This window comes from Phasianus colchicus, chromosome 10 (assembly GCF_987193195.1).
Source record: "Phasianus colchicus chromosome 10, bPhaCol1.hap1.1, whole genome shotgun sequence".
NCBI lineage: Eukaryota > Metazoa > Chordata > Aves > Galliformes > Phasianidae > Phasianus > Phasianus colchicus.
The window spans coordinates 18,033,295-18,058,764 of record NC_143445.1 but is presented as its reverse complement, the minus strand read 5'-3'; the positions used below and the strand labels follow the sequence as shown (position 1 = coordinate 18,058,764).

General features: G+C 46.4%; 1 protein-coding gene across 1 annotated transcript in view; it reads right to left on the bottom strand.

The window, feature by feature from the left end:
• Nucleotides 1-1,949: 1,949 nt before the first annotated feature.
• The window catches only part of LOC116235456 (uncharacterized), a 57,854-nt gene continuing 34,333 nt past the window's right edge, over nucleotides 1,950-25,470 (bottom strand). The window contains exons 5-8 of the mRNA XM_090147788.1: nucleotides 22,833-22,958; nucleotides 17,234-17,319; nucleotides 2,965-3,036; nucleotides 1,950-2,118 (exon numbers count right to left, since the gene is read on the bottom strand). Of these exons, the coding sequence (XP_090003914.1) occupies nucleotides 1,950-2,118; nucleotides 2,965-3,036; nucleotides 17,234-17,319; nucleotides 22,833-22,958 (453 nt within the window). The remainder of the gene's footprint in view (nucleotides 2,119-2,964; nucleotides 3,037-17,233; nucleotides 17,320-22,832; nucleotides 22,959-25,470) is intronic.

The following is a 25,470-nucleotide window of genomic DNA, read 5'->3' as shown; positions in this document are numbered from 1 at the left end:
TCCCTCCAGATGCTCTCCATGGATTTAACTGTCTATCAGCTTGCAAGTGCCTTTATGGACTCTTGTGACTTGGCAGCAGTCATACAGTAAAGCTCACAGGAAAGGAATGTGGTCTTATATTACAGCCTGAGCCCCGGCACAACCCACACCTCTCCAGCAGCAATCCTTTATGATCCGTTCAGCTCAGCCTGTCCAAACTCCCTTCTAAATGCTCGTAAAGGAGTTTAATGATTTAGAATTCATTTTTAAGCTGGGGTTTAAGGAGATTTAAGTGCATCCAGTGGGGATACAACAAAACCACCACTCACACGCAGGACTGGAACTCAAAGGGGAGTTCTGCAGTTCCTTCCACACTGAGCTTAAGCCGTGCTGAGAGGTTGCAGTGTGAACCAACTGCTGTCTCTCCCAAAGCGCGGGGCAGCCTTAACTGCAGCTTTTTTAGTGGAATAAAATCAACTTTTTAGAGGAAAGAATGGCCCTCAGGATATACTGAAGCACTGATTAAATGGATGAAAAGTTTCTGCAGAACGAAGACATGCATATCCTGTAATGAAACAGACACGCAGCCTTTCTGTACCCTGATTCTGTTTTCTCTGTGTTGATGTTTAACTTTATTTCTAGCAAAGATAACATCCACTGCAGTACCTCATACTACAAGGACCGGGGTCTGAAACAGCCAATGATGGCATTGCTGCATGCCCTCAATGCCAGCATTCCCAAACACCCTGGGAATTCCAAGAGGAATAGCTGAGCCAGAAGCAGCAGCTTTAAGGACAGACAGCTACAGATGTTTTTATCCTTGCCAGTGAAAACCCAGAAATACTTGAAATACCCCAGATAGCTTCAGCTGGCCAGCCAGCACCACAGCCAGCGTCTGCCTTTGTTTTAAGTAAACCACCAACAGCAGAGTCCCATCACAAGGATAAAAAACACAGTAATGTTTTTGGACTAAACACAGCACTATCAGCCATCCAAAACTACAGCACAGAGCCCTAGTGGTTCCAGCTCAGGGAGAAACACAGACAGCAAGCTTCTCAGATGAGCACTTGGAGATCTTTGCAACACAGGAGGACAGATTTATTAGAGGTACACTGCATTACCAGAGGGCTCTGCAAAACTTCAGCCTAAAAATAGCCTCTCTCACAGCCTTTCTTTGAATGAAAGACGTATTTAAATCACAAGATAATTAGAAAGCTTTTTCTGCCTTTTGGCTGTATGGTCTAACTCTGATTCCTAATTATGCATTTAGTTTAATTCATGGTTATGATTTCAGAAAGAAAATATTTTTCAGCACTCCATACCTGCTTTAATTAACTCTTGGCATTTCTGCACCCAGAAGTATTTTAAATACAAATATATTCAGCATTGTAATTTTGGTTATATTCTGAATCAAATGCTCTGGTGAAGACAGACAAAAAAGGTTTCTCAGTTCTTCCCTATTTTGTATCATTATATATACAGTTCGGATACAGGAAAGAAATCAAATCTTCATTTTAAAAAGCTGCATTTACATGAAGTCCTATATCAATAGGAAATTAATACGGAAAGGGAAAAAGTAACAATAACAAAAACATTTCATTCCAGTTTCATGTCTTTTAACCCTACAAAACCCCGTTTCCATACACCCCAATAGAAACTGTTTTCCACCACTTTCCAGCTAACATCACAATTCTTCAGGAAATCAGAGCCACCGTGAGCAGCTGCTCAGCTCCCTGCACCGGGAGATCAAAAGACCAGCCAGCGTCACCCGTCCTGCTTCTAGTAATACCCTGGTTCTTTTTTCCTAGAAGGAGAGCACAACAGAATCAGACTCGATCCACTGAAATCAGATCAGGTTTTTACACCGTGAGCACTGGCTCTGTAACAGCTGCTGCCTTTTCCAGACACGCACTCAGGCGATGCTCCTCCCGCTGCAGCAGAAGGCCGGGCTCCAAGGAAGGCACAGGCTGTCACTGAGCCCTGCACTGCACTGCCCTGTGGGACACACTGCTGGAAGGCCGATGGAGCCCAGTGGGATGTGACCATGCAGCACCCTGATGGCAGGGCAGCCCGGAGCGCAGCTGAAAGGCAGGGCTGGCTCTGCGCCTGGGCAGCTTACATTGCTGTACGATTGGATGGCTGCAAAGAGAGGCACAGAGCAATGCCAAGCACGTTGCCTAGCAAGTTGATGTTGAAGCAAGTTCTTCTCATCAGTTATGTGCCTATGTGCATTCAAATGTAACTTAAAAAAAAAAAAAAAGAGACTCTGTGATTATTTCTTCTGTTAGTATTCTTAACCCATCATTACCAGTACCTGCAAGAAGATGCTCTGTATGCCTCGCATACCTCCAGAGCCGCCAGATAGAGCAGCTGAGGCCAAGGATGTTTAACAGACTGTCAGCACATACATATAGGGCACCTTTGTTTGAGGAAATCCATATTCACAACTGACTTGCCACTGACAAAGAGCCTGAGGTCTCTTCATCAAGAAGGGCACTATTTTCCATTCTTCCTATCCCTCTCAAAGCAAAAACATATTCTGTCATTAAAGCAAGAGAAGAACAAGCAAACAATGAACCAACACATGGGTCACCCCTCCCAGAGGTGCAGCAATGCTGCTCCCAGTTAAGCGGAGGTGCTGCCAGGACATGGGGCTGCTTTGCCTGCTTTTAACACATCCACAGCTTTGCTCGGAGCTGAAGAACAAGCTAGCAAATGGAAGGCAGCCACTGCACATACATAAAAGCTCTTGTCAGGGCAGAAGAAAAGCTCAGCATGGTTTTAGTTCTGTATTTGAAAACTACAGTATGGAAGGCTCTTCACAAAGCCAAACAGGCAGCTGAGCTAGCTGTTACAAAAGACCCACATTAACAAGCAAACAGGCAACTTCCGAATCCATTAAGACAGAGATCTGTTCAAGAGGTTTTTTCCTTATCCTAAATGACCCCCTTTTTCCACCAGGCTGTACACCATCAATTCACTTACACATGCTTCACGTTTCGTCCTGCCTTGCTTTCTTCGGAGAAAGAGAAGTGAAAAGACTGCATTCTGAAAGACCTGCATGGGGCAGACAAGTGCATATCTGTGATAAAGACTATTTTAAAATGTTCTTTCAGTAAAAACTAAAATTAGCAGAGAAGTCTTTTTAAACAATAGGAAAACATGTAGAGTTGAGTCAGTCACTGTGACTGTTAAATGACTTCGGACTTATTTCCTACGCACCAGTGCCATGAAGGTAAGACAAGATGCGCAGGTGTCTTGTCCTAGAGATCAGTTTCCCACACCAAGCAGCCACTCAGCAGACACTGCACTTCTATGGGCAGAGGGCTGTGAGTGGAACAAAGCACCAGCAGAGCTAGAATGCCTTCAACATGGAAAAACAATTTGGCAGTTCCAAATTCTGTATTCACATGCCAAGAACATAATGAAAATGAAGACATGACTTAATCATTTAAGAAATAAGGCCTCTGTTTTGACCATGATTCGAGAGGAATTTTGTGATGCTTTTCCATTTGCCTCCCACCAAGCCCAGCTGTAGGCAGAGGAGGTCAGCAGGCACAGCAATACACCCTGGCACAGACAGATCCACCCCTGCACAGGGATCCGTCCCAGCACAGGGATGCACATCCTGGCACAGGAAACACGTCAGCCCATTTTCTGCAACCGAATGGAAAGGGATAATAAAGGATCAAAGGTACAGAAACTCTTAAGTGACATCTGCCACCTTTCTTTGCCCGCTTGTTCGAGAAGCACAATCCCCACCCAAGGCGATGATTAAAGAATAGAGATATGGATGAATCTTTGTTTTCATTTACAGCTAATGCAAGTTCTCTGACCTTTCCTAATCTGCATACAGCTCAGCAATAAGCAAACCCCACATCCTTGATCAGACTAAAATTACTGCTGACCCCAATCCCATTTAAATTCAGCCCACATAAAACAGAGTTGCAGCCAAAACATCTAGCTGATGAACTCCATTGGATGTTAACTAATGGTTATTTTCATTTGCAGATCAGAACAATATACATGGTAGCTCGACAGTCCTATTGCTCCAGAATTAATGCTGGATATTTGAGAAAGATAAATACAAACAACAGTTCAAACAGTAATTCACGTGCAGTTGCAAACCAGCAATTAAATCACTATCAAAAATCAGTCTGTAGGAGAAATTATTTTAAACAGTCTCAAAAAGTCACATGTGTTATCTGCAAACAAACCCACCCAGCTCAGCCCTGAGCTCCAGGCACTGCTGCTTCTCCCACTGCTGCACTCTGCCTTTATCTACTGCTGCCTTCCACCTCGTACTGCTGCCTGATATTCCCTGTCCTCATTCCTACCACTGAGCAGACACACAGAACGGCCTTTCTCTGATCCTCGCTGTGCACACCACGGCCATTATCAACCACTCACTGCTTGTTCTGGTGCCCTACTGCCAACCCTTCTTGCAGAATGCACCCAGCACAAAAGCTGCTCCTGCAGATTCATCCTTCAGCCAAATTCAGTCTGTGGTTCTAAGGCATTTTGGCTTAGAAGAGCAGCCAGCCTTAGGAGAGTGCTTGAGGTGTAAGCCCTGCTAAGTGACAGTACTGCCAGATCAGGACTTGTTCAATACCAGAACTGAAGGAGCAAACAGTTCAGCAGACAGTTCACATGAACCTTTGGAGAACAGCACAATGGGATTTCTGCTTCACACTCCACTTGGGGCATAATTCCTTCAGTAGTCACTGCAGTGCTTCCAGCTGTGGTGAACATGTCTGGCAGTAATAAGAAACACAATGTAATTAAATAGGAGCCCCAGTGCTTTCAATCCTAATTCATAAAGTAAAAAAACGTTATAAGTACACCAAGTAATAAAGGGAGAATTCAAGAATCTGTAACAGAGAAATCTGCACAATTTATCACTACAGTTCTAGTTTACATGAGCCCAAAGGCAAAGATAAACAAACTGTGCAAAACACAGTGTGTGTCAGCAGGGACGGACTCGGTATGGCCTGCTGTCCACCCGGCTGCTCCACAACACCTCCAGCACCACTGACTGCCTGCTGGCTGCTTCTGCCTCCATATGACCTGTGCACGTAGAACAAAGTCTGTGTTTCTGCATATGCAAACACACATCAAACTATGTGTATGTATCAGCAGGTGCAGACATCCCCAGCGAGGAAATCTGATGAGGGTAACATTACTACAGAAGGGTTTAGAGTAAAAGAAGTAATAGGATATGACTTACATGATCAGTCATACATTGTGATACGATACATTTCTTATGCAAAAAGAACACCAAAAGCAGAAAGATTTGCATATAAAATCTATACTATCTGTGCATACAAAGCACAATCCTAAACTCGTTCAGCTTAGTGGAAAGGCAGCTTCACAATGACCCAAGCAATCTCTGAGTCTGGCACATAAGGTTATTCAACCTATCCGGAAGTCAAGACTGACTTTACTACATGGAAACAGAAGGATTACAAGGAAGGTATCCGTATGTCCTATTCATACAAACGTATAAGTGGAGTAATGAATAACACAACATCCCAGCCTGAGGGAGGGAAGGCAGTTTTCTTCTCTGTTTGTAGAAGTCCTTATTGATCACCGTGCTATCTATACTGGGCAACATACACTATGGAGTTGCAGCCTCAATGCTACGCTAAAGACAAGTCTGGAACAAATTTCTGTCCTCTGCCAAGTCTGATACAGACCTCTCCCAAGGACTGGAGCAGGTCATACGTAGGCTGGCAAGTTCTGTAACATGTGTCTCTTTCTGCACCTGCCTCCCACTGAGATAAGCACAAAGGAAGAGTATGAGAGTGTGATTGTGTTCATTTAATGTTAAAACACAGAAGTTCATATCGTATCTTACTGACATACGTTGACATATCATAACTTCATACATTGCTGTATTAAAAAAAAAGGCAAAACAGCCATTTGGTCCTAAATGGAGCTGCAAAAACAGCAACAGAATATCAAAATAGCAAGCAACTTCCAGCAAGAGTGAGAAATGCGTTTGCAAGAGAAGCTGGCTGATGTACAGCTACATTTAAAGAGAATAAATGAGCCAGATGGGAACACTTTAACTGACATACTTGTTTCAAGTTCACAGTACTTAACAAAATGTTGGCAAAGAAAAAACAATTGCATTGTTTTTTGTCCCCTACATTTTAGCCTGCTCTTCTTTCTTTACATGCGTGTCTGTGGAAAACACCCTTCAGAGCAAATAGGAAGAACAACATAAAGCTACCAGAGTAAAACCTTCCCATTCCCTCCTGCCTTCCGTGAGCCTGTTAACAAATGGAAGTTTTGGCTTATGTTGTTCTTTGGAGCATATTAAAACTTCATTTTCTGGGTCAACAGACCTTGCTCTCCAGAGCCAGCTGAGAGACCCTTCTGCTCTGGGTAAGGCCCCTGGGAGCACCTCATCAAGGCTCCCTGCCACCCTGCCCAGCTCAGCGTGCTCCAAGTCAGCATGCAGAACTTGCTGATGTTCCTTGCGCTTACAGAGCTCAACTCATGGCCAAAGGAGAAATGGTTTGAAATATTAGAACAGGAGAGGAAATAAAGAAGGCAAGAAATCTCAAGAGAGCAAATCCTAGAAATCTTGTAGTGAAGAGTCTGAGAACGGGCAGGCAGCCCAGAAACACAGTGCATGGAGATGACATGGGGCTGGGAAGGAATTGGCACAATGGGAGATGCCGAGATACACAATGAGACTGAAATGAGTCAGAACTTACAAAACACATGTAAGAAAGAAAACTCAGCACAAGAGGAGAATCAGAGAAGAGAGATGCGATCCAGGACTTGCAGCCTAAAAAGCGTTGGACAAAAATAACTGAAAAACCTAATTCACCAGATTCAGCCTGAGAGAAAGGCAAACAAAGTGATGGAGCGCAGTGAGAAGCACTCACACAGAACTGGGGTAAAGCAATAGTGCAGAGACAGCAGCCGAATCAAAGTCCTGAATTCTTTCTGGGCAGGGCAATCTGTAGACTGCAGGTTTTTATTATTGTTTCTCTCTCCTTATCTTCAGCCTTTGCTTATGCAAAAAGCAAGTCAGGACTGCAGGCAATGCTACTGCTGACTGGAGGTGTTGCAAGGGAGTAGACAGATTTATCAAGAATGCATTCCATCTATAAAATTCTGCTGGCTTCACTAGAACTTTCAAACGTGCAAGTTCAGACTTCACATTAAAGCTCTGCTGTACATGACTCTCAGCCAGAGACAGTTTCACTTCTGTCTCTATCTGCTTGCCACGATAATCAGAATTAAAGCCTGCTTGCCCAGAAAAAGCAGAGCTCTTGTTTCAACAGAAGCCCTGTGGCATTTGTTTTGCAGCCTACAAAGCATCAGCTCCCTAGCCAATGTCTGGCTGCAGCAGGCACACTGCTGCTGTATCCATGGGGTGTGCACTGTGTCTGACACGTCCAGCAGCCTCCAGCATGGTCACCTCCAGCTCTGAGCACTGCCCTTCAAGCCTTTGTATGCTGACATCATTACACAATGACAACATATGGAATCTTCAACTTCCTCTACTATTTGTGCTTGCGTATTTTCATTTACCACAATTAGTACAAGCAGTTCAAGGCTCAGATCTAGGCTGTACTAAGCACAGATGTGGATGAACATGCAGAAGTACACAAATCAGTTATGATTCCAACAATTTTATCAACTTCTCCCTTCACTACAACTCTCCCTTTGGGTAAAAAGGCAGTTTCTTGTGTTTGTTTTAGATTATTTAGTACTATCAGCATGCAAAAAAAAAAGCGTGCTTTGAAACATTCTCCAGGAGCCGACCAGATAGCAGCCAGCACTGAGGGGTGGGTGTGAAGCAGGGCTGCCTCTGGGCTTCAGGAATCTCTTATCTTGGTGAACATACAAGCGAGTGTGACAAAGCAAGAACAAGAAAAGCAAGACCAAGCCGTGGGCATCAGGCTGCTAAAACTCCACAGACAGCACCTGGTAATTGCCAAGAACCAATAGCAGAGCATCTGTGCAATGTGCTCCACTCCAGGTGTAGATCAGGGTTTGGCAACTAGCCCAAGTCAGCTTAGAGATTTCTTTAACTGGACCTCAAGGTACAGAGTTCTCTGTGCTCGCATCCAGAACCCTGCGATCTCCTGGCCACCTGCAGACAGCCCCCTGACCCCATCTCTCTGGCACTCTGAAGCTCTCTGTAGAGGTCCTTGTGCACCAGCTCTCATGCAGGAATGCATCCCTACCCAGCAGGTAGGGGTCTTGGCTGTCCTACAACCCTGCCAGGAACTTACCGTTCATCCCTGCAGAGTACAGCACTTCAGCACGGGGTGATGAGCTGATTTGTTCCCACTTCAAACAGCACCAAAACCATGAGACTAAATGAAATTCTTTGAGTAACATTTTTATAATACCATATGAGTGACATCTTTTAGTGGTATTTTGGAGAAGGGGAATGATTTGGAACTTGACCATTGCTTCAGAATCCCCCCCAGATGGCAGATGGGCTGTCACGAAGGACACACACCCATACAGCTCACTGAACTGCCTGCAGGTAACAGCCTCCAGCTGCGATCCCAGGTGACCTTCAGACACCTCCTCCCAGCCTCAGTTTCCCCTCAGGCAGCACAGCCCTGCCCTGCCCTTGGCTCCTCTTCCACATGCTCTGAGGCTGTGGATGGCAGCCCCGGCCACCACCATCACTGCTGGGTCCTACCAAGCATGCTTTCAAGTGATAAAAAGCAGCCCCATCCTGCTGGGCTGCCCACACTACTGTCAGCCCTGCCTGGTGAGGCTCTGCCCAGCACCAGGTGTGGTTCAGTGCCCACATGGCAGGCCTGGAGTGGGGTCTATGCAGGCCAGAGTCCAGCAGCAGTCAGCCCAGGCTCAGCTGTCAGAACCACCTCAGGGAGCAGCACAGCACTGCACAGCCCAGAGATCCCCAGGTCTGCTGCTGCGGCCCACAGCCTGCATGGTGAGCCTGGACGTGGGGCCTTCACACTGCTGCAATGGGGAGGCAAAGTGCAGCAGGTCGGGTATATGCATCAAGGCTGTGCATCAGGCTGGGGGACAATCTCTGAGAACTGGGACAAAACTAATCACAGAACAGCCTTTTGCATTTAACCCGGGTTTCCACAGGACTTGGAGCACTTGCCATGTGGAAAAGCAAGCCAAAAGGATATTTATAAACTCACTTGATTCAACAGATTCAGGCTGAATTCTGAAGTAATGTCCTTCTGATGTAGTTACTGAAATTGCCACTAGACAGAGCTGTTCATCTTGTTTTTAACCCTCAGAAATATTTATGAGTGTGCTAAGACACGAGCAGGGTTTGTTGCAGCCCCTCCAGACAGCAGCACGTGGCTGAACAGCTGCACAGACACCCAGGGTGCAGGCTCTGCACCACACTGCAAATATCACAGACTCAGAGAATCATTAAGCTTGGAAAAGACCTCTATGATCATCAATCCAACCATCAATCCATCCTCACCACCCACAACAAGCCAGGTGCCTCCTCAGACATTTCCTTTCCAGGCAGGGCACCAATAGCAGGAGTCCTGTGTGTGCACCCAGTAGACCAGACTTGAGAACTGAGACAGCGCCGGGGCTTAATCCCTAGGTAACATCATGCCTTACTGTGTGTGCCTCAGGATCTGTGTGCTCCAATGCCTACTGCAAAGTAGCACTTCCTCCTGTCAAATAACGCAGAAGTTAACCCTGGAAGTAAATGTTGGTTGGCAACAATGAAGCTATGCAATTTATCCAGTTAGGTGGCCTTTTGGTGATGAATTTAGGGTAAAACACATTGTCTTTAATGAGAAGCAAGCACTTATTTTGAGATGAAGCAGGCAGAGACCAGCATCAGCACTGGTTTCAAAGGGCTCACCCTGATTTACACTGCAGGCAACCCAGAGCAGGAATTCCTGGAATTCCTGCAGCTGTAGCTACAGCATTGATTTCATGTTGTGACTGCAGCTTAGACAGCTGTGAAGCCACAGCCAGCTCCTGTGGGACAGAACTCTTGTAGAGGCCATACAGTGAATAAAGAAGGTTGGTGTCAATGTTACCAGAAGTTCCAATTCATTACTCTGCTGGTGTTGGCTACAACATTCCATTTTAGTGCCAGGCACAGAAGTGTTTGGGCAGAAAACTGATTGCAAGACTAGGGACTCTCTAAGGATATGTAAAGACTACAACAGGACTTAAAACTGTCTGCACACTGCATCTCAGGACATGCATATGTTGCTTCAGAACACACCTACAAAACAAACCTCTGGCTCTCTCCCATCCCTTCTCAGCCACTGCTTGCTCAGCCCTTGTCCCTAGCACTGACATGAGGATCTCCTGTCAGCAGGAATCTCTGCCACTAGGATGACAGAGTGAGGCAACTAGAGGCAGTTTCTTAATTCACAGGAGTCCAAAACTGTACTGCATTTTCAAAGCCACAGCTTTACATATCATATCAGTGTAATACACTAACATCAAGTCACCTTTTCTACGAAGAACTAGTGTAAAACTGTGCGGGGTTTTTGAAAGACCAATTTTGTGATGGCACTTCTATTTCAAATTTCAGACAAACCCCCCCCAGGCTTCTATTTATCCTCCTGCCATGCCAACATACAGCTCAGCAGTAAGAACAGATGAGATAAAGCAAAGTAAACAGTCTGACCCGAGCTTCTTCCTGCTCCAAACAGAGCAGACACAGAGTGCTCAGCGTTTAACCATGCCCTGCCCTCAGCATTCCCCCACCAGAGCACAGCTGGGGTCAGGAGGCCCAGGGCTGTGCCAGGCCCACACCAAGCTCCAAGCTCCTGCTTTCTCCCCTAGAATACAGGGGCCAACTCCATCTCATGCCTGTGGCAAAGTGCACAGGCATGGCTGGGCTATCAGCACATACACTAAGGCAAATTTTCTGGCACTAATCCTTCCACAAAGCTTCTGAACTTGGTGGCATTTCTTGCATCTGTTACCTGGCTTGTGGTTCACAGTCTCAGAGAATTTTAGCTGAAAACATGAGGAGTTTGCAACGTAATTGTAAACAGAACGGTCACACTCAGGTGCAAAGCACAAACAAGGAAGTCAGGATTATTCTGTCAGCTTCTCTGATTATCTTTTGCTACTGGCAAAGGATGAGTCAGACCTGCAGGATACGCAACGCAGGAAGAGGCTTCTGCAGAGAAACACTGAGAGAGACATAGGCAGAAGAACAGACAACTCACATGGATCAGAGGGCAAAACTGGCAATACAGCCAAACAGAGGAGCATAGGGCACGCTGCTCAGACAAGGACAGACTGCCTGCAAGAAAGGAGCAGATTTAAAAGAGATTCTCCCTGCATTACATGGAGAACTTCAACACGCTTAGAAAATTCTTCATAAAGTGATATGAACTTGTTTATTAGCAATAACTATTACTTCCTAATTTGAATTTGAAAGCTAGGAATTAACTCATTTCCATTCCACTTCTTCCCTTTCCCTAGATTCCAGAAAAGCTTTATGGAACTGAGCTGAAGTTTACTCATGTTAAACTACGATGAACAGACACTGCGTTTCCATTTCAGATCGCTTTGGTTCTAATCCTTGTATAGCCAAAGGTAGCACGGTTATGGTATACAAATCCTGGAATTTTCTTTGAATATGGCTGACCTGAATGGCTTTGCTCATTTTGCAATTCCAAATGGAACTTCTTTAAAAAGCCTTCCAACAGCTGCACTGGCAGAGATCTAAGACATTACAGCCACTTCCAGTTCATCCAGATTTATGAGACCTCCTGAATATGAACCATTCTCATCTGATGTCTAGGAATTACCATTAGAAGAGGTACAGAGGCCTGCTGTACAGTCTTCTCACTGCTCTGCCAACTAGACTTCCAGTAGCTGAACTTTGGGACGTGCCATTTCTCTGTACAGAACCTGGGCCGCAGCACAGATCTCTGCCACCTTCCACTGCACCTCCCTTCTGTAAATGAGTAACTCTGTATCTCAGCTGAACACCATATGGACTGTGAGAACTCTGATCTGGCAGGGATGGGATCAAACTGCCCGGGGGACAACAGAGCGAGGTTCAGCCCCGTTCTGCTAGAGGATCGCTGCTGTGCACCTTGCATTCTGCCCTGAGTTTCTATCTGCTGCCACATTTTTATGGGGATTTGTGAAAACACAATAATCGCAGGATGGCTCAGGCTGGAGGGGACCTTGAAGATCCTCCAGTTCCAAGCCCTGCCGTGGGCAGGCTGCCAACCACTCCATCAGCGCCCAGGGCCCCGTCCAACCTGGCCCTGAATGCCTCCAGGCATGGGGCACCCACAGCTCTCCGGGCAGCTGTGCAGCGCCTCAGCGCCCTCTGAGTAAAACATTTCCTCCCAACATCTCACCTAACTTCTCCTCTTGCAGTGCAAAGCCATTCCCCTCGTCTTGTCACCATCAGACTGTGTAAAAAGCCGGTCCCCTCCTGCCTGCCAGCTGCCTTAAAGAACTGGAAGGCTGCGATGAGGTCTCCCTGCAGCCTTCTCTTCCCCACACTGAACGAGCCCAGCTCCTTCAGCCTTCCTTTACAAGAGATACGCTCCAGCCCTCTGATCATCTGTGTGGCCCTGCTCTGCAGCTACTCCAACACCTCCAACCCACACCCTATCTGTGCTGTGGGCACCAGGCCTGGGTGCAGTACTCCAGATGGGACCTAACAAAGGCAGAGCAGATGGGGACAACCTCCGCCTCTCCCTTCTGCCCCCCACTCTGTTGGTGCAACCTTCTGGGCTGCAAGAGTACAATGCTGGCTCTTGCTCAGCTTTTCTTCCATAAGGACCCCAAGTCCTTTTCTGCAGGGCTGCTCTCCTAGCCTGCACTCATAGCTGGGACTGCCTTGACCCAAAAGCAACACCGCGCACTAATCCTGATGCCAAAAGCATTTGCACATATAATCTTTTGAAAAACACACTTAGAAATACGACCTTAGAATGAAAGTTAGATCTTTCAATCTGAATTGAGCAAATTTATTTACTTTATATATACTCAAGGCTTCAGATGTTCATGAACTTCAAGGAAGATTCTGATTTTAGATATTCTGGCTTTGTAACATTGCCCAACGTCAAAACAGAAGGTTGTTTATGATCATCACTTAAAACAATAACTCAGGAGTAAGAATTAACTTTGTCTGGCACAATTCTCATTCTTTATTTGTACTTCAGTACCTGATCTGTTTTTTAAAATCATCAAAGAGCAGAATACAAACAAACATCCCCCTGCATGCCGGCCAGGGAAGAAATGTTTCCCTTTGTTCCATTCTCAGGTCATTCTCTGAGATGCTCAACAGAACTGAGTCAGGCACTGCTACCTTGTATACCCAGAACCCGCTTTCCTGCAATGCAGTTCTGCTGTGGGACTTGTGTGAGAACACGAGCCTCAGATCCCTGATTTCAGCTTGCAACAGAAGCACCGAAGATTAAATTACCAGCAAAGCAAAACTAACTTTAAATACCTAAGTTCTGAGCACTATGGCAGCATCTGACTGTAATCTGGTTAAGGAAGTTACACACATCGCACTGGGTTGTAGGGTTGTTATTTTTACATGAAGATGGTATGGGTATTTGGGGACATCAGTCATAGTAACAAAATCTCATTTGTAATACGAATACCTTCCATAACGTCATATTTAGTGAAGCTCTGCAATTTGCACTGGGTTGAGGTATGCCTAGCATATGATGGAACACAGAACAGCAGTGAACAAAGACCTAAATCTCCTACTGAAGTCTGTCAGGAACAATAAATTATACAAACAACCCTTGCAATCCAGGACTCGGAAAACCTAAAGACTGAGGATTTTTCAGTTCCAGATGCATTTGTGCAGATCTGCCACAGTTAAGAACTGGGCACACCTCTGTGCAGGGTAGAGCCTGGGCTCTCTTCAAGTTCTATGCTCTTCTGCCTGCTTAGCTGCAGCACCAAGATAGTCAGTCACATCTACACCATAAAACCATTGGAAAACTCTTAATTTGTAACCACACAAAATTCAGTCACTACTGCCTACAACTAACAGCCTCCTGCTTTTCCTCCAGTGCGTGCTTTTGCCCTCTCTGCATTCTTCAGTGCCTCCAGGCATCTCTGTGCTGACCTATCCACCACAGCACCAAGCTGATGAGATGTTCCCAGCACTGAGACCAGCCCAATATTTGATACTCCTGACAGACTGATATGGGAAAACAGTCTCTCTAGATTTTTCCATAGCCTATGGCAAGCAATAAAATTAAATGATCACTTTGAACAGCCTCAGTCCTTGTGGTTGGGAACTGCCGTCCTTTGATGATTTATCTTGGGCACTTAGTTCCAGATCAGCAATCAAGGAAGGCCCTAATTATGCCACTTCTCTTTGGCAATCCGGCTGCCAAGCACCTGTATCTTCTGCCTTCCTATCGTCTGTCACGTAGCAGGAGAAAAGATTTCTTGCAATAGATTAGCATGAAAACAGGGCAATGCATTGAGCTTTTCTTACCGACATCTTGAATCTACCCAAAACAATACATGAATGCCTTTGGAAGAAGAGAACATAATGAAGTAAGGAACCACCCACATGATAATTTTCTCAAAGACTGATTTTACTTGAATGGGAAATGAAGCACTGAAGGCAGAGTATTGCCATGAGAAAGGAAGAAAGCAAGCAGGCATCTGGGCATTTGGTGTACGGCTAATTAACATGGGATAAAGACAGTACCCATTAACTGAGAGGATCAGAGTTCAATAGTTACAATAGCTAAGATTTAGGCTTTTATGAAATATAGAACTGATTTTTACTGGGTGGTTTGATCAGCTGTGAGATGGTCAATGTTTCCCTAGCAACAGCTCAACGCTTCAAGCCCACAGCTTGGCTGGAGCCCAAGATTCAGCACTGCTCAGCCTGCTGCTGCCCCCCTCATCTCTATCCAGTTCTGCTGGTCACTGCAAGGTTAGTGTTCAGAAGTTGGTTCGTTACTAGAACCTGAAGAGGAAGAAAAGGCCTTAAAATAAAGGCCTTTAAACATCATTTTTGTTCTGTAATTTTCTGAGAAATAAAGCTTACCAGCTTATTGTGGTAATGGCATTGAAGAATAGCATTTCAGGATCACCTGCTTCCCTTGGAACAGAGTAACAATTTCTTTGAGGCTGCAAAACACAGTTCCTAAGCTGCCTATGTGCCTTCCTCCCACCTCTCACAGTAGCTAACCGAATCAAACAGCCTCCTGTTAGCTGTTCCTGGGGCGAAGGCAAGGATTTCATGGTTTGCAGCTTAGTAGTGGATGTTCTCAGCTGCTCATACCAGCAGGCACACAAATGAAGAAATGTGAAGCCTGAATGCTTCTGATCTGTTTGTAAAGTGCAAAGGACAAGGCAGCAAAGAACTAACTTGTTTTTACTGGCTCTTTATAACCCTTTGAACACAAGAAACTAACACAGGTCTTACCTACCTCTCCTCCTCAATGTCCTGTATCCTGAAAGTACTTTTAAACAACCTGGCCCCACAAAACAGCTTTTAAACAATCAACTGGATGGAACTTCACACCAAAAATAAAAGCCATGGCAGCTACCACAGCCATGCTCTTAGCCATCAGATTCCTCCCTGCATTATTTGCACTCAAGTGCCACAGCTTTGTCAGAGAATAGGAGCCTACATGCTGCCCTGAGGCCCTGCCCAGGTGACCAGCACAGCTGGACTCACAGCAGAGCATCGCTCTGACAAACTCATGGGACGCTCTTTCCATTATGTCCATATAGACCTGTATTTGCTAAAGGAAGTGCCTCCTCTGCTCATTTGAAGCATCACACTTGTGAGCAATAGCTTGTATGTGTTAGCTTTAATTGCCTTTGGGTAAGAAATTAAGTAAGGCAGCTGGGGAACGTATGGCAAGGGAGGTGTGGTGAAATCACCTTTAGTGTGCATTATAGTACCAGACTGGGGCACCTAGAAGAACAGTTTCCAGTTATGAAAATAAATGGAGAAAACTGATTCCACTTAGTTCAGCTTGTGCTTACTGCACTTACAGCACTAGCCAAGGATGGGAAACTACTTTAAATAGCTGAATAAATTCAAATACTGGTTGCTGTTCTTTAACACACTTTAATTATCCTAATTGCGTGCATCCCCACCAGCCCTAGCTACTGCTTGTGCTGTCAGCTTGAGCAGGCTGAAAAAAACCTGTAAAACTTAACTGGCAAGCAATTCTTCCTTTCACTGTCCTAGCTGCCTTCTGAAATGGCTCAGTGGCCTTGCTACAGTTCACCTGCTGCCGTGTGTGACAGCATGGCTCACTGGTGGGGCCACAGCACTTCTATCTGAAAAATGTGCAGCCTGCTGGCACCCATCTCAGGGAAGGCCTTGGTGGTAGGTGATGGTTGGAAGTGATAATCTTAAGGGTCTTTTCTAACCCAGACAATTCTGTGATTCCACGATAAAGGCTCATGCACAAAAGCCTAGAAGCTTGCCCTTGCTCCTGAAAGCTCCGAGGGCAGAACCACCACGAAAGTCACAGTGCCTATAGAGCACTCCTTGCCCACTGTCAGCTCAGTGCCTGCCTCCCCTCAGGTTGGGCCAACTGCACAGCAGTGCCACAGCTCAGCAGGTCTTCAGCTCATTTTGGTAAGTGCTTATATGTAAAGAAGTAGTTATGTTTACCTTGTTCCTAGTTTCACCACCAAGTGGCACTAAACAATTAGCATTTCATTTCAGGCAGAGAATGATGAGCCTGTGACAGCAGTACTGTGGTTTTTCACACTGAGTCACCGCTAATTACCCTCTGCTCGTGCGGTAATAAACCCTGCAGAGGGCTTGCTCTGTTAAGAATGCATCAGATGGGAGTTTCCACGCAGTTTTTACACTTCGTTGCAATACTTTTTGCTCAGCCCATTTTCCAACACTATGCTAATCTGAAGTATTGAAAAATAAAACAATACATCTGCTTTCACAGAAACTGAACCTGTAAGAGTAACCAGTGAAAAAGACTGGGAGAAAAATCAGGGCAGAGAGTCCTTCAAGACCTAATGTATTATCCCTCTGTGAAGCCCATTGAAACCCTTCCAAGATTTCAACTGATATTAGTTAGCATCAGACAAATCTTTCTATTATCAGGCTTGTAGTTTTCTGCCTGACATTACTTAATACTTCCACTGTATATTAAGGATAGGGCATCAGACACATTCTCCTTCTGTTCAACCATTCCAAGTCTTACCTGCTTACAAAAAAAGATCCAAAGGCAGGTGAAGAACTCTATTTTAAACCTCAGTCCCCCTCTCTGCTCATACACACTACCCAAAGACACAAACTTACCTGCTAAGCTCTGCCACTGCTGCACCTGACCACGCCATCAACTTCAGCACGCTTCCCTGCAGCCAGGAGCACTTCCACCTCCTTCCCTGTAAGGAAGGAAAGCAGCATTAGTGACATACTCTCCTGTATCAGTCTGCAGGTATCTCCCTCATATCCAATAACTACTTTTGTATGATTTGCTGCCAATGAACTGCTGCAGCTCCCAGCACTGCCCATCCTGCAGCTGGAATTGCTTGGCTGGAGCACCCAGAAAAGGTAAAGCCTACTGCAAAGCCTGCTGTGGCCTACTGCAGGCACTGGCAGGAGGGAAAGCCAGCCAGCCTACAAGAGAGCTGCATCTCATCTCCTTACTCATCAAAGCCACTGCAGGCCTCTGGTAGGCCCTAGGGACCAATGCTTGTGCACAGACCCTGCAGCTGCAGTGCTGGGCAGGTGGAGCAGGAGTCTCACAGTCCCCAACTGCAGCTGCCTCCTCACCCTTTTAACACTTTGTTCTATATCCCTCACATTTGCAGCTCCTCTAACAAACTGTGAAGTAAATACATGGAATATTTTTCCTGGTGAACACTGCAGCAGTACAACCTTATCTACAGCAATACTTGTGCTGTTCTTCCCATCTACTCTTGTATGGGTTCTTTTCATGCAGGCAATGCCTGAAATAGCTTACTGACTCATAACAATTACAACAAAACGAAGAACTGGGAGCCAATATCACACTGCAAGAGCAGTGCTTGTGGCTTCGCCCAGGTTCTACTGCGCCTTGCTGATCCCTACTGACAAACAAACCTGCGAGGGACAATTCTGTCCACAACGTATCTGCAAACACTGACCGTCCAGCACACAAACCTCTTCTGTGACCAAAGTGGAGCTCTTCCTGTGCTCCTCTTGTACCTGGTGTCCTCACAGTACATCAGAAGCCCCACTTTGACTGCTGTCAGATGAGCATGGCACACAGCAGTTACTCACTATGGCCAACTGCTGCACCTAACTGTAACACTGTAACACGATGGAAATTGCCAGGATGAGAGCATAACAGCAAATCTTCAGGCTATGGAAAGGAAGGATTTGCTCAAACAAAGCAACCATAGATACAGAAACAAAGGAAAGAAGCTGCTTACCCTCAGAAGGCCTCAGGTACACCCAAATCTCCACTGAGATACCTTTACCTCCACTGTCAACCCTTAAATGAGGTCTGACAAGGGGTGCATCCTGGCTCCACCCCTTCCATCAATCAGGCACACTGCATGCACCTGAGCTCCCCTGGGCTGGCCCTGCCTTCCCACCAGGTGCTCAATCACTGCTCCAAGCTGTGTCTCAGCATTTCCACTACACTAACCAATATCTAACATACCTGTCTGCTGTCCTCTGCACGCCAGTAACTGCTGCACAGATATTTCAGAAACACTGCAACATTCTGGACTGAACAGCAGTTTATAAGAATGCCTGAATGCATTCTGGACTGTTATGGAAAGTGCCATAAAATTATCTCAGATACAGACAACAAGGGAACCGACCCAGTCCAACAACAAAAAGCAATGCATTTCATGCCATATCACATTCTTCCGATGCTTCATTTTTTAATTCATCTGGGGCACAGCACACTGAAATGACCGAAGTGCTAACACAGACGATGCATTGTGTCAGAGCATCCCCCCATGCTGCAGTTGGAACACAGACACATGAACAGGGCAGTCCCATGAATGAAATCCAAGTCTGAAAGCAGAAGGCCAACATGCAGAGCAGGGCAGGCAAAGCACTGCTACTTATTCAACCTCCCCCCTAACATCAGTGACCGCACACACCTGTGGCACACAGAGAACCTCGGGATGCCCCCAGGGCACCTGCTGTGGCATCAGCCACCTGCACCACAGCTGCACCCAGAGCAGACAGACTCTGGGGAGCACCCCTTCCCAGCCCACCATTCCCAGCAAGGAGCATTTTTAAAAACAGGAAAAATTCTTATTTTTTAATTTCCAAGACCAGACTTCTTAATACTTTTGTAAAAGTAGATGTGATAGGGACGTGTGTGTCATCCAACTGTGGCTTACTTGGGACATTATTACAACTGAGCAACAACCACAGCAACAGAAGCCAGAAACTCAAGTCTGTGTCTTCTGCAGGCCGTGTGCTGGTTCTGGTTTCCATGTGGAACTCACAGCTCCATTCAGGCAGCAAGCAGTCCTCCTGCTCATTATACACCTGCCCTTCTCTTTTTTTGTTACGAAAGTGAGGAGATTGAAAGTGTACAGCCACTTCTGAAATTCCAATCCACGGCCATCAGTGTAAACCTGTGTGGCATCGCTCCAGCTCCTCCTTTCAGATACAACCAGCTGACTTCCTGCAGCACTGCAGCTACGTATGAACATTGCTGGCCAAAATGCTAAACACATTTGATAATCCACAATTTTGTTTTTTCTCACTTTCTAGCAACGAGCAACAAGCAGTTCCCACCAGTTGTGAAAGTGCAGCCGTACAACACAATGGCAACTTCCTCCCAAATCCCTGGCTATGCTCCTCTTAACCTTGTTTAAATCAAATTAATTAAGTGCTCTGGTATCTTCATAATCACATTATCCCAGGTGAAACATTGCTCTGCTGGAAAAGACATTTCACTTTTTCTTTGAGAAGCACGTACACAATGGAAACAGCAGAAAAATACTGAAACAAGTGATTTTTGTTATCTTTAACAAACAAGCTCTTGCAGAATGAACTCAATTTACTTCCTAGGTTTTCTTTGACTTAATCAGAACGCACCTGGCCCTGCAGCAAGGCATTAGCAGCATGTGGCAAAGCTATCATAGTGCAATCAACTCACCCAAGTTGCCTTGTAGGGCCTCCCTCCCTCCCAGCCTGGTCACCTCATGGTTAAACCCTCCCTGCCCAGGCCCACCTACAGCAGGTTTGTCCACAGCTTGGTGCTAACACTGAATGGTGATCAGAGCAGCGGTGCCACAGCAGCACAACCACCAAGGACAGAAACTTGCTATTCAAACTGATTCCCAGTAACCCCCCAGCTGCAGCCCTATGCCAGCTTGCAGCAAATCACACAAGCACACTGAGCCTTTGGCTGCACCAGGATGTTAATGGCAGCCACCCAAACTGCCCTCTATCACTGTGCTTGTCATTGTCACTGCTCAACGTGTTTCCCAACAAACACCAAACTGCACAAGGCTGTCCTTCTGGGTCCCAGGAATTCCTTATCTATCTATCTCAGGGATTAAGCACACCATGGGACGTGCTACTCTGAATTTCAGCTGAGGGAAAGCCAGCCAGCCAACAGGATGTAAACGTATGCTTGGCTACAACTCATAGTACACATCTGTAAATAAGCAGCCTATGGTGCAGTTATTTTCCCTCCATCATTACAAAGCAACATGGACCTCCAAACATCGGAGAACCAAAGCAAGTAGTGCTCTGGGTACCTCAGCTCATTTTCTGTTCATGCAGTGAATGGAAGTGCAGTCCCACTCCTCACGGTGCTGTTTGGTGCTTACTGTGCCTTCTCCCTCAGAAATGTGTTGTCATTTACATCCAGACAAATGTGGAGATTTGTCATATCTTTATCACCTGCAGTTGAAGATGGTGAAGGGCCTGGAGCATCTCCCCTATGAGGAAAGGCTAAGTGAGCTGGGTCTGTTTAGCCTTGAGAAGAGAAGACTGAGAGGGGACCTGATCCAGGTCTATAAATATCTAAGGTGTGGGGGGCAAAGTGGCGAGGCCAGACTCTTTTCAGCAGTGTGCGGAGACAGGACAAGGGGAAATGGCCAGAAGCTGGAGCATAGGAAGTTCCGCACCAATGTGCGCAAGAACTTCTTTACGGTGAGGGTGACGGAGCACTGGAACAGGCTGCCCAGGGAGGTGGTGGAGTCTCCTTCTCTGGAGATATTCAAGACCCGCCTGGACGCCTACCTGTGCGACCTGGTGTAGGGATCCTGCTTTGGCAGGGGGGTTGGACTCGATGATCTCTGGAGGTCCCTTCCAACCCCTACGATTCTGTGATTCTGTGATTCTGTGAAGGCACCCTGCAATTGCAGACCATCCAGAAGAAAACAATGTCAGAACACAGCCCAAGCTCTGCCTGGCCCAGCAGACACGTGGCACACAGAAGGAACTCAGAGAGGCACAGTGGGTGGCAGGGGCTGTGTGGCAATGCCAGGAGCAGGGCTCTGGGCCAAGCTGCACGCACCCAGCATTGTTCCATCCACAGAATTCTACTGCCATGTGTGCTCCTGCAGCACTTATAGGGTGATCAGGGCCTGTAGAGCACATCTCCACCTATTCCATTTTAGCTTTCTGTTATAAACTGTTTTGGCACAGAGTGGTATGGAACAGACTGGCCTCACTTAGTCTAACACAGCACTGAAACCACAGTGCCATTTGGATAAATCCCTCCTAAGCTGAGTTCCACCTGTACAGTAGAAGGCTCTGAGCAAACAGACCCAGTAGGGCTGCTCTGGCCCAATACAGACGATGAAATGGATTCATCTGCTCCATCTGTATGCTTCCAAACCTGATGATTTCTGCTCCACAACACTCCAGAGGTGCTAGACTTTGGATGTGTCCCCAGCAATGCTCCCACAGCACAGGGCAGAGGCTCTGTTCACAAAAACATTTCCCTTCCTGTTAATACCTTCCATAAAACTGCTGCTAACCCCACACAGATACTATCACAGAGGCTGAAGTGCTGAGAGCTGAGTAGGAGTCATCTCCAGCTCACCGACACCTCGAGGAGGATCCCTGGTACAGCACGGCTGGCAGCAGGGCTTGGTGCCCCAATGCCTCGCAGCCTCCTGTCCCTCGGAGCACTGTGAGATCTACACAGATGCACATTATGGGATTTTCCATGTTTGAGGGGGAATAAAAAGAAACAGCAAATGCTTTCAACTGGCATGTTTAAATGCTCTCCATCTTCACCCGAGCCACGTGCAGGTTAATTTCAGCTGATGACAGATCTCTCATCCAAATGTCACCGCAGATAACGCGAAGCTGTTACACAGCCTGCAGTGAACCTTACAAGAGAACATTAACACAGCATGTCCGTGTGAGTGCTGTTGTACCTTCAACATGTTCAGGCTAAGCACAGAACCAAGGCATGAGGTTTGCACCCACACCTTTAAGCACTGACACGGAGGAGCTGCTCGGAGCCAGCTGGTGCGGGAAGGCCATGCTGCTGCTGGAGCCAACACCAGATAGACACCATATGGCAGCAACACAACTCCTGATTAAGAATAACGTACGCACAGAAAATAATGTCCTGTGATTGCCAGAGGCACCCCACACATCAAAAGGGAAACAACGTGACTGCAGTCCTTCACTCCCATGACACTCATTTCCCCTTCCTGGGGGCTGAGGAGCTCCCTGTGTGCAGTGGGCACAGCGGGGCACGTGCTGCAGAGAGGGGCAGTGTGAAACATGGACAGAGCCATAGGAACAAAGGCACAGCATGGAAATACCAACCTGAGAAAACCGAGTCAATAAACCAAGTGGTTCTACTATTTACGGGTGTTATTTTCAGAAGTTGTAAACATTCCATGAGCCTGTTCACTGGAACAGGCTGCCCAGGGAGGTTGTGGAGTCTCTGGAGATATTCAAGACCCACCTGGACGCCTACCTGTGCGACCTGGTGTAGGGAGCCTGCTTTGGCAGGGGGGTTGGACTCGATGATCTCTGGAGGTCCCTTCCAACCCCTACGATTCTGTGATTTCAAGCGACACTTAAAGGGCTCCTGATTAAAAAAAAAAAAAAAGCAGAGTGTGGAAATGAGGTAGGTTTTACTCATTGTTTTCTCTAGTTAATCAAAAAAGGTACTTTACTTCTTCTTTTGCTCACTATTTTTTACCTACATACTGTTATAAAATAGGAGATACGGAAACATTTGTCAGGGCAGAAAGAAAGTTACAGTACATTAACTGTGTCACTACACAGAAATGTTTCTATAAGAAAATGACATGCTCCTTTAAAACCAAAAGCCAGGTGAGCAAATTTACCCAGGCCCCACTTGTGTGTGCCCCATGCTGGGTTACACCCAGGGCCAGGACAGCTGCTCCCTGTTGGGAGCCCCATATGAGCCAGCAAACGGAACAGAAGATTCCATACTGCAGTAAATGGAGTAAATCAAATGTCAATTGACTTTACAGCTTATTTAGAGCTGGATTAAAAAAGAAAAAAGACTAACTTTACTCAAACTCATTATTATTTCCTAAACACGACTTCTGGAGGCCTGAGCTGTGCTGCCCTGCAGGAGCTGCCACTGCTTTGTGCAGTACCCACTAAGAACAGCATCAGCTCCACCACCAGCAGAAGCTGAATTTTCATGCTTTAGCGTCATGAATGGAAGCACTTCAGAGAGCTGCTGCTCTGAAACCAAACCAAAGGATCATTCTTCTGCAGTTACTTTCTCCAAGCTGTTCTCATTGTGTTCTCACTACCTGCTAACAAAGCCCAATCTGCTCAGAAAAGCTTCATGTGTTAATTTGTGTGTAATGACATTAGGGAAGGAAGGCTGCATCCCTGCTCTGCCTCAGGCCCAGTGCAGGGGAGCTCAGGCCCTGCAGGCACACTGCTGGAACACGGGCTATCAGAGATTTTCAAACTGTGATTTACTCTGCCTTTATCTTGGAAGACTTTCGAGAAATAATGGAAACAGCAATGGACTATTTTTCCCCCATTCCACTCATTCTTTTCCTTACAAATACCAGGAATTCAGTGCCAATCTCATATCTTCCTTGAAAAACGGTTCTTGCATACCTCACTGCTATTTACTGCAGAATGTCACAGCTGAAACATAGTAAAAACACAGACATGTTACCAGGGATGTGCTCTGACTCTCTGTTACAGGCTAGAACCACATCAATAGGCTTAAAAAAAAAAAAAAAAAAAAAAACACAAAAAAGCTTTTACTGCTACAAAAATGGTGAAAAAGCCGAAGAGAATGCCGTGGATGGTAGATGGATAATGATGTGGCATTTACAGTGCCATAAGGGTTCCGAGGAACAAGAGCTGCCCTCTTTTCTCAGCAGAAAGAGAATGAACAGAGGCATGAATGCCTCCTGCCAGAGGCAGCACTGCTTGGAGAGGCTCTGGGGAAAGCCCAGGCAATGCTCTCAGCAGGATCTGACCCAACAAGTGATAGCAAACAGCTGTTTTGAATACAGGCCCGTATTTTCAGCAGAGCAGTTCTAGGGTGGATGTGTGATTTTCACTGATGCTGCTCTAAGAAGTTACACGGAAGAGTTGCCATAAGGAGTTGCACAGTGGCTGGAGAAGGATTACCTCCATTGGGCTGAGGCTCAGCCCCTCCACCCCCCCAGTTGGTTTCACTCCTGACCCAGCAGTGCCTACCCCTGGGCACACTGACTGCTCCCCTCCAAAGGCTTTTCTCCTGCAGATGTTAAACAGATGTGTTTCATTATCATCAGACGGGAAAGACTTTTCAATTACCAATTATTTGAAGTGACAAAAAAAAATCCTCTTGTGTAACTTAGAGACAGTACTGAAATAACATTCATGCACATTCAAAAAGGACATTAAAATAACACAATTAATCTGGATTACATAACATTATCGCTCCCTCGACCTTAGTCTGAAGCTCTGCCATAATGCAGCCATCCCAAGCAGCGTGGGCATGGGGCTGTGCTGCCTGCTGCCCTGCAGCCATGCCTCAAAGGCAACGGCCCCAAGCTCCACCACATCCTGCAGCACTGGAAAGTCAGAAAGCTCAGAAGCAGCATCACAAAGCACCAGAACAGCACAGAAACCTAAAACTGTCACTGCTAAGAGCAAGCTGAATTCCTTACACCCCAACATCCAGCGCTAGAAATTCCAAGGAGAATTCCTGGCTTCACACAAGGACATGTTACTGTTTTCCATACAGGAACAGGCAGTACTGCCCAGCTGTACCCATCCCGGGGTGGCTGCAGGCACAGGGGAGCAGCTCAATCCCACCTGCAGGGCTGCCCTGAGCAGGGGCAGAGTCAGCACTGCCAGCCCTGCTGCCACCAATGGAAAACACATCAAAAAAAGACTAATCTATTTTACAATAGCACCGGCTTGAGTCTGGACAAGAGACACAAAAGTCACAGGACAACCAGGATAGAGGGAACTCCCAGTGCCCTTGCAGGGCACCCAGCCTGCCCACAGCTGGGGAAAGCACAGCTACAGAATGCAGAGCGAAGGGTGGGCAGCTGGAGCACCCCTGAGCAGTGATGGGGAGCAGGAGGAAGGTTTCTACCCCACTC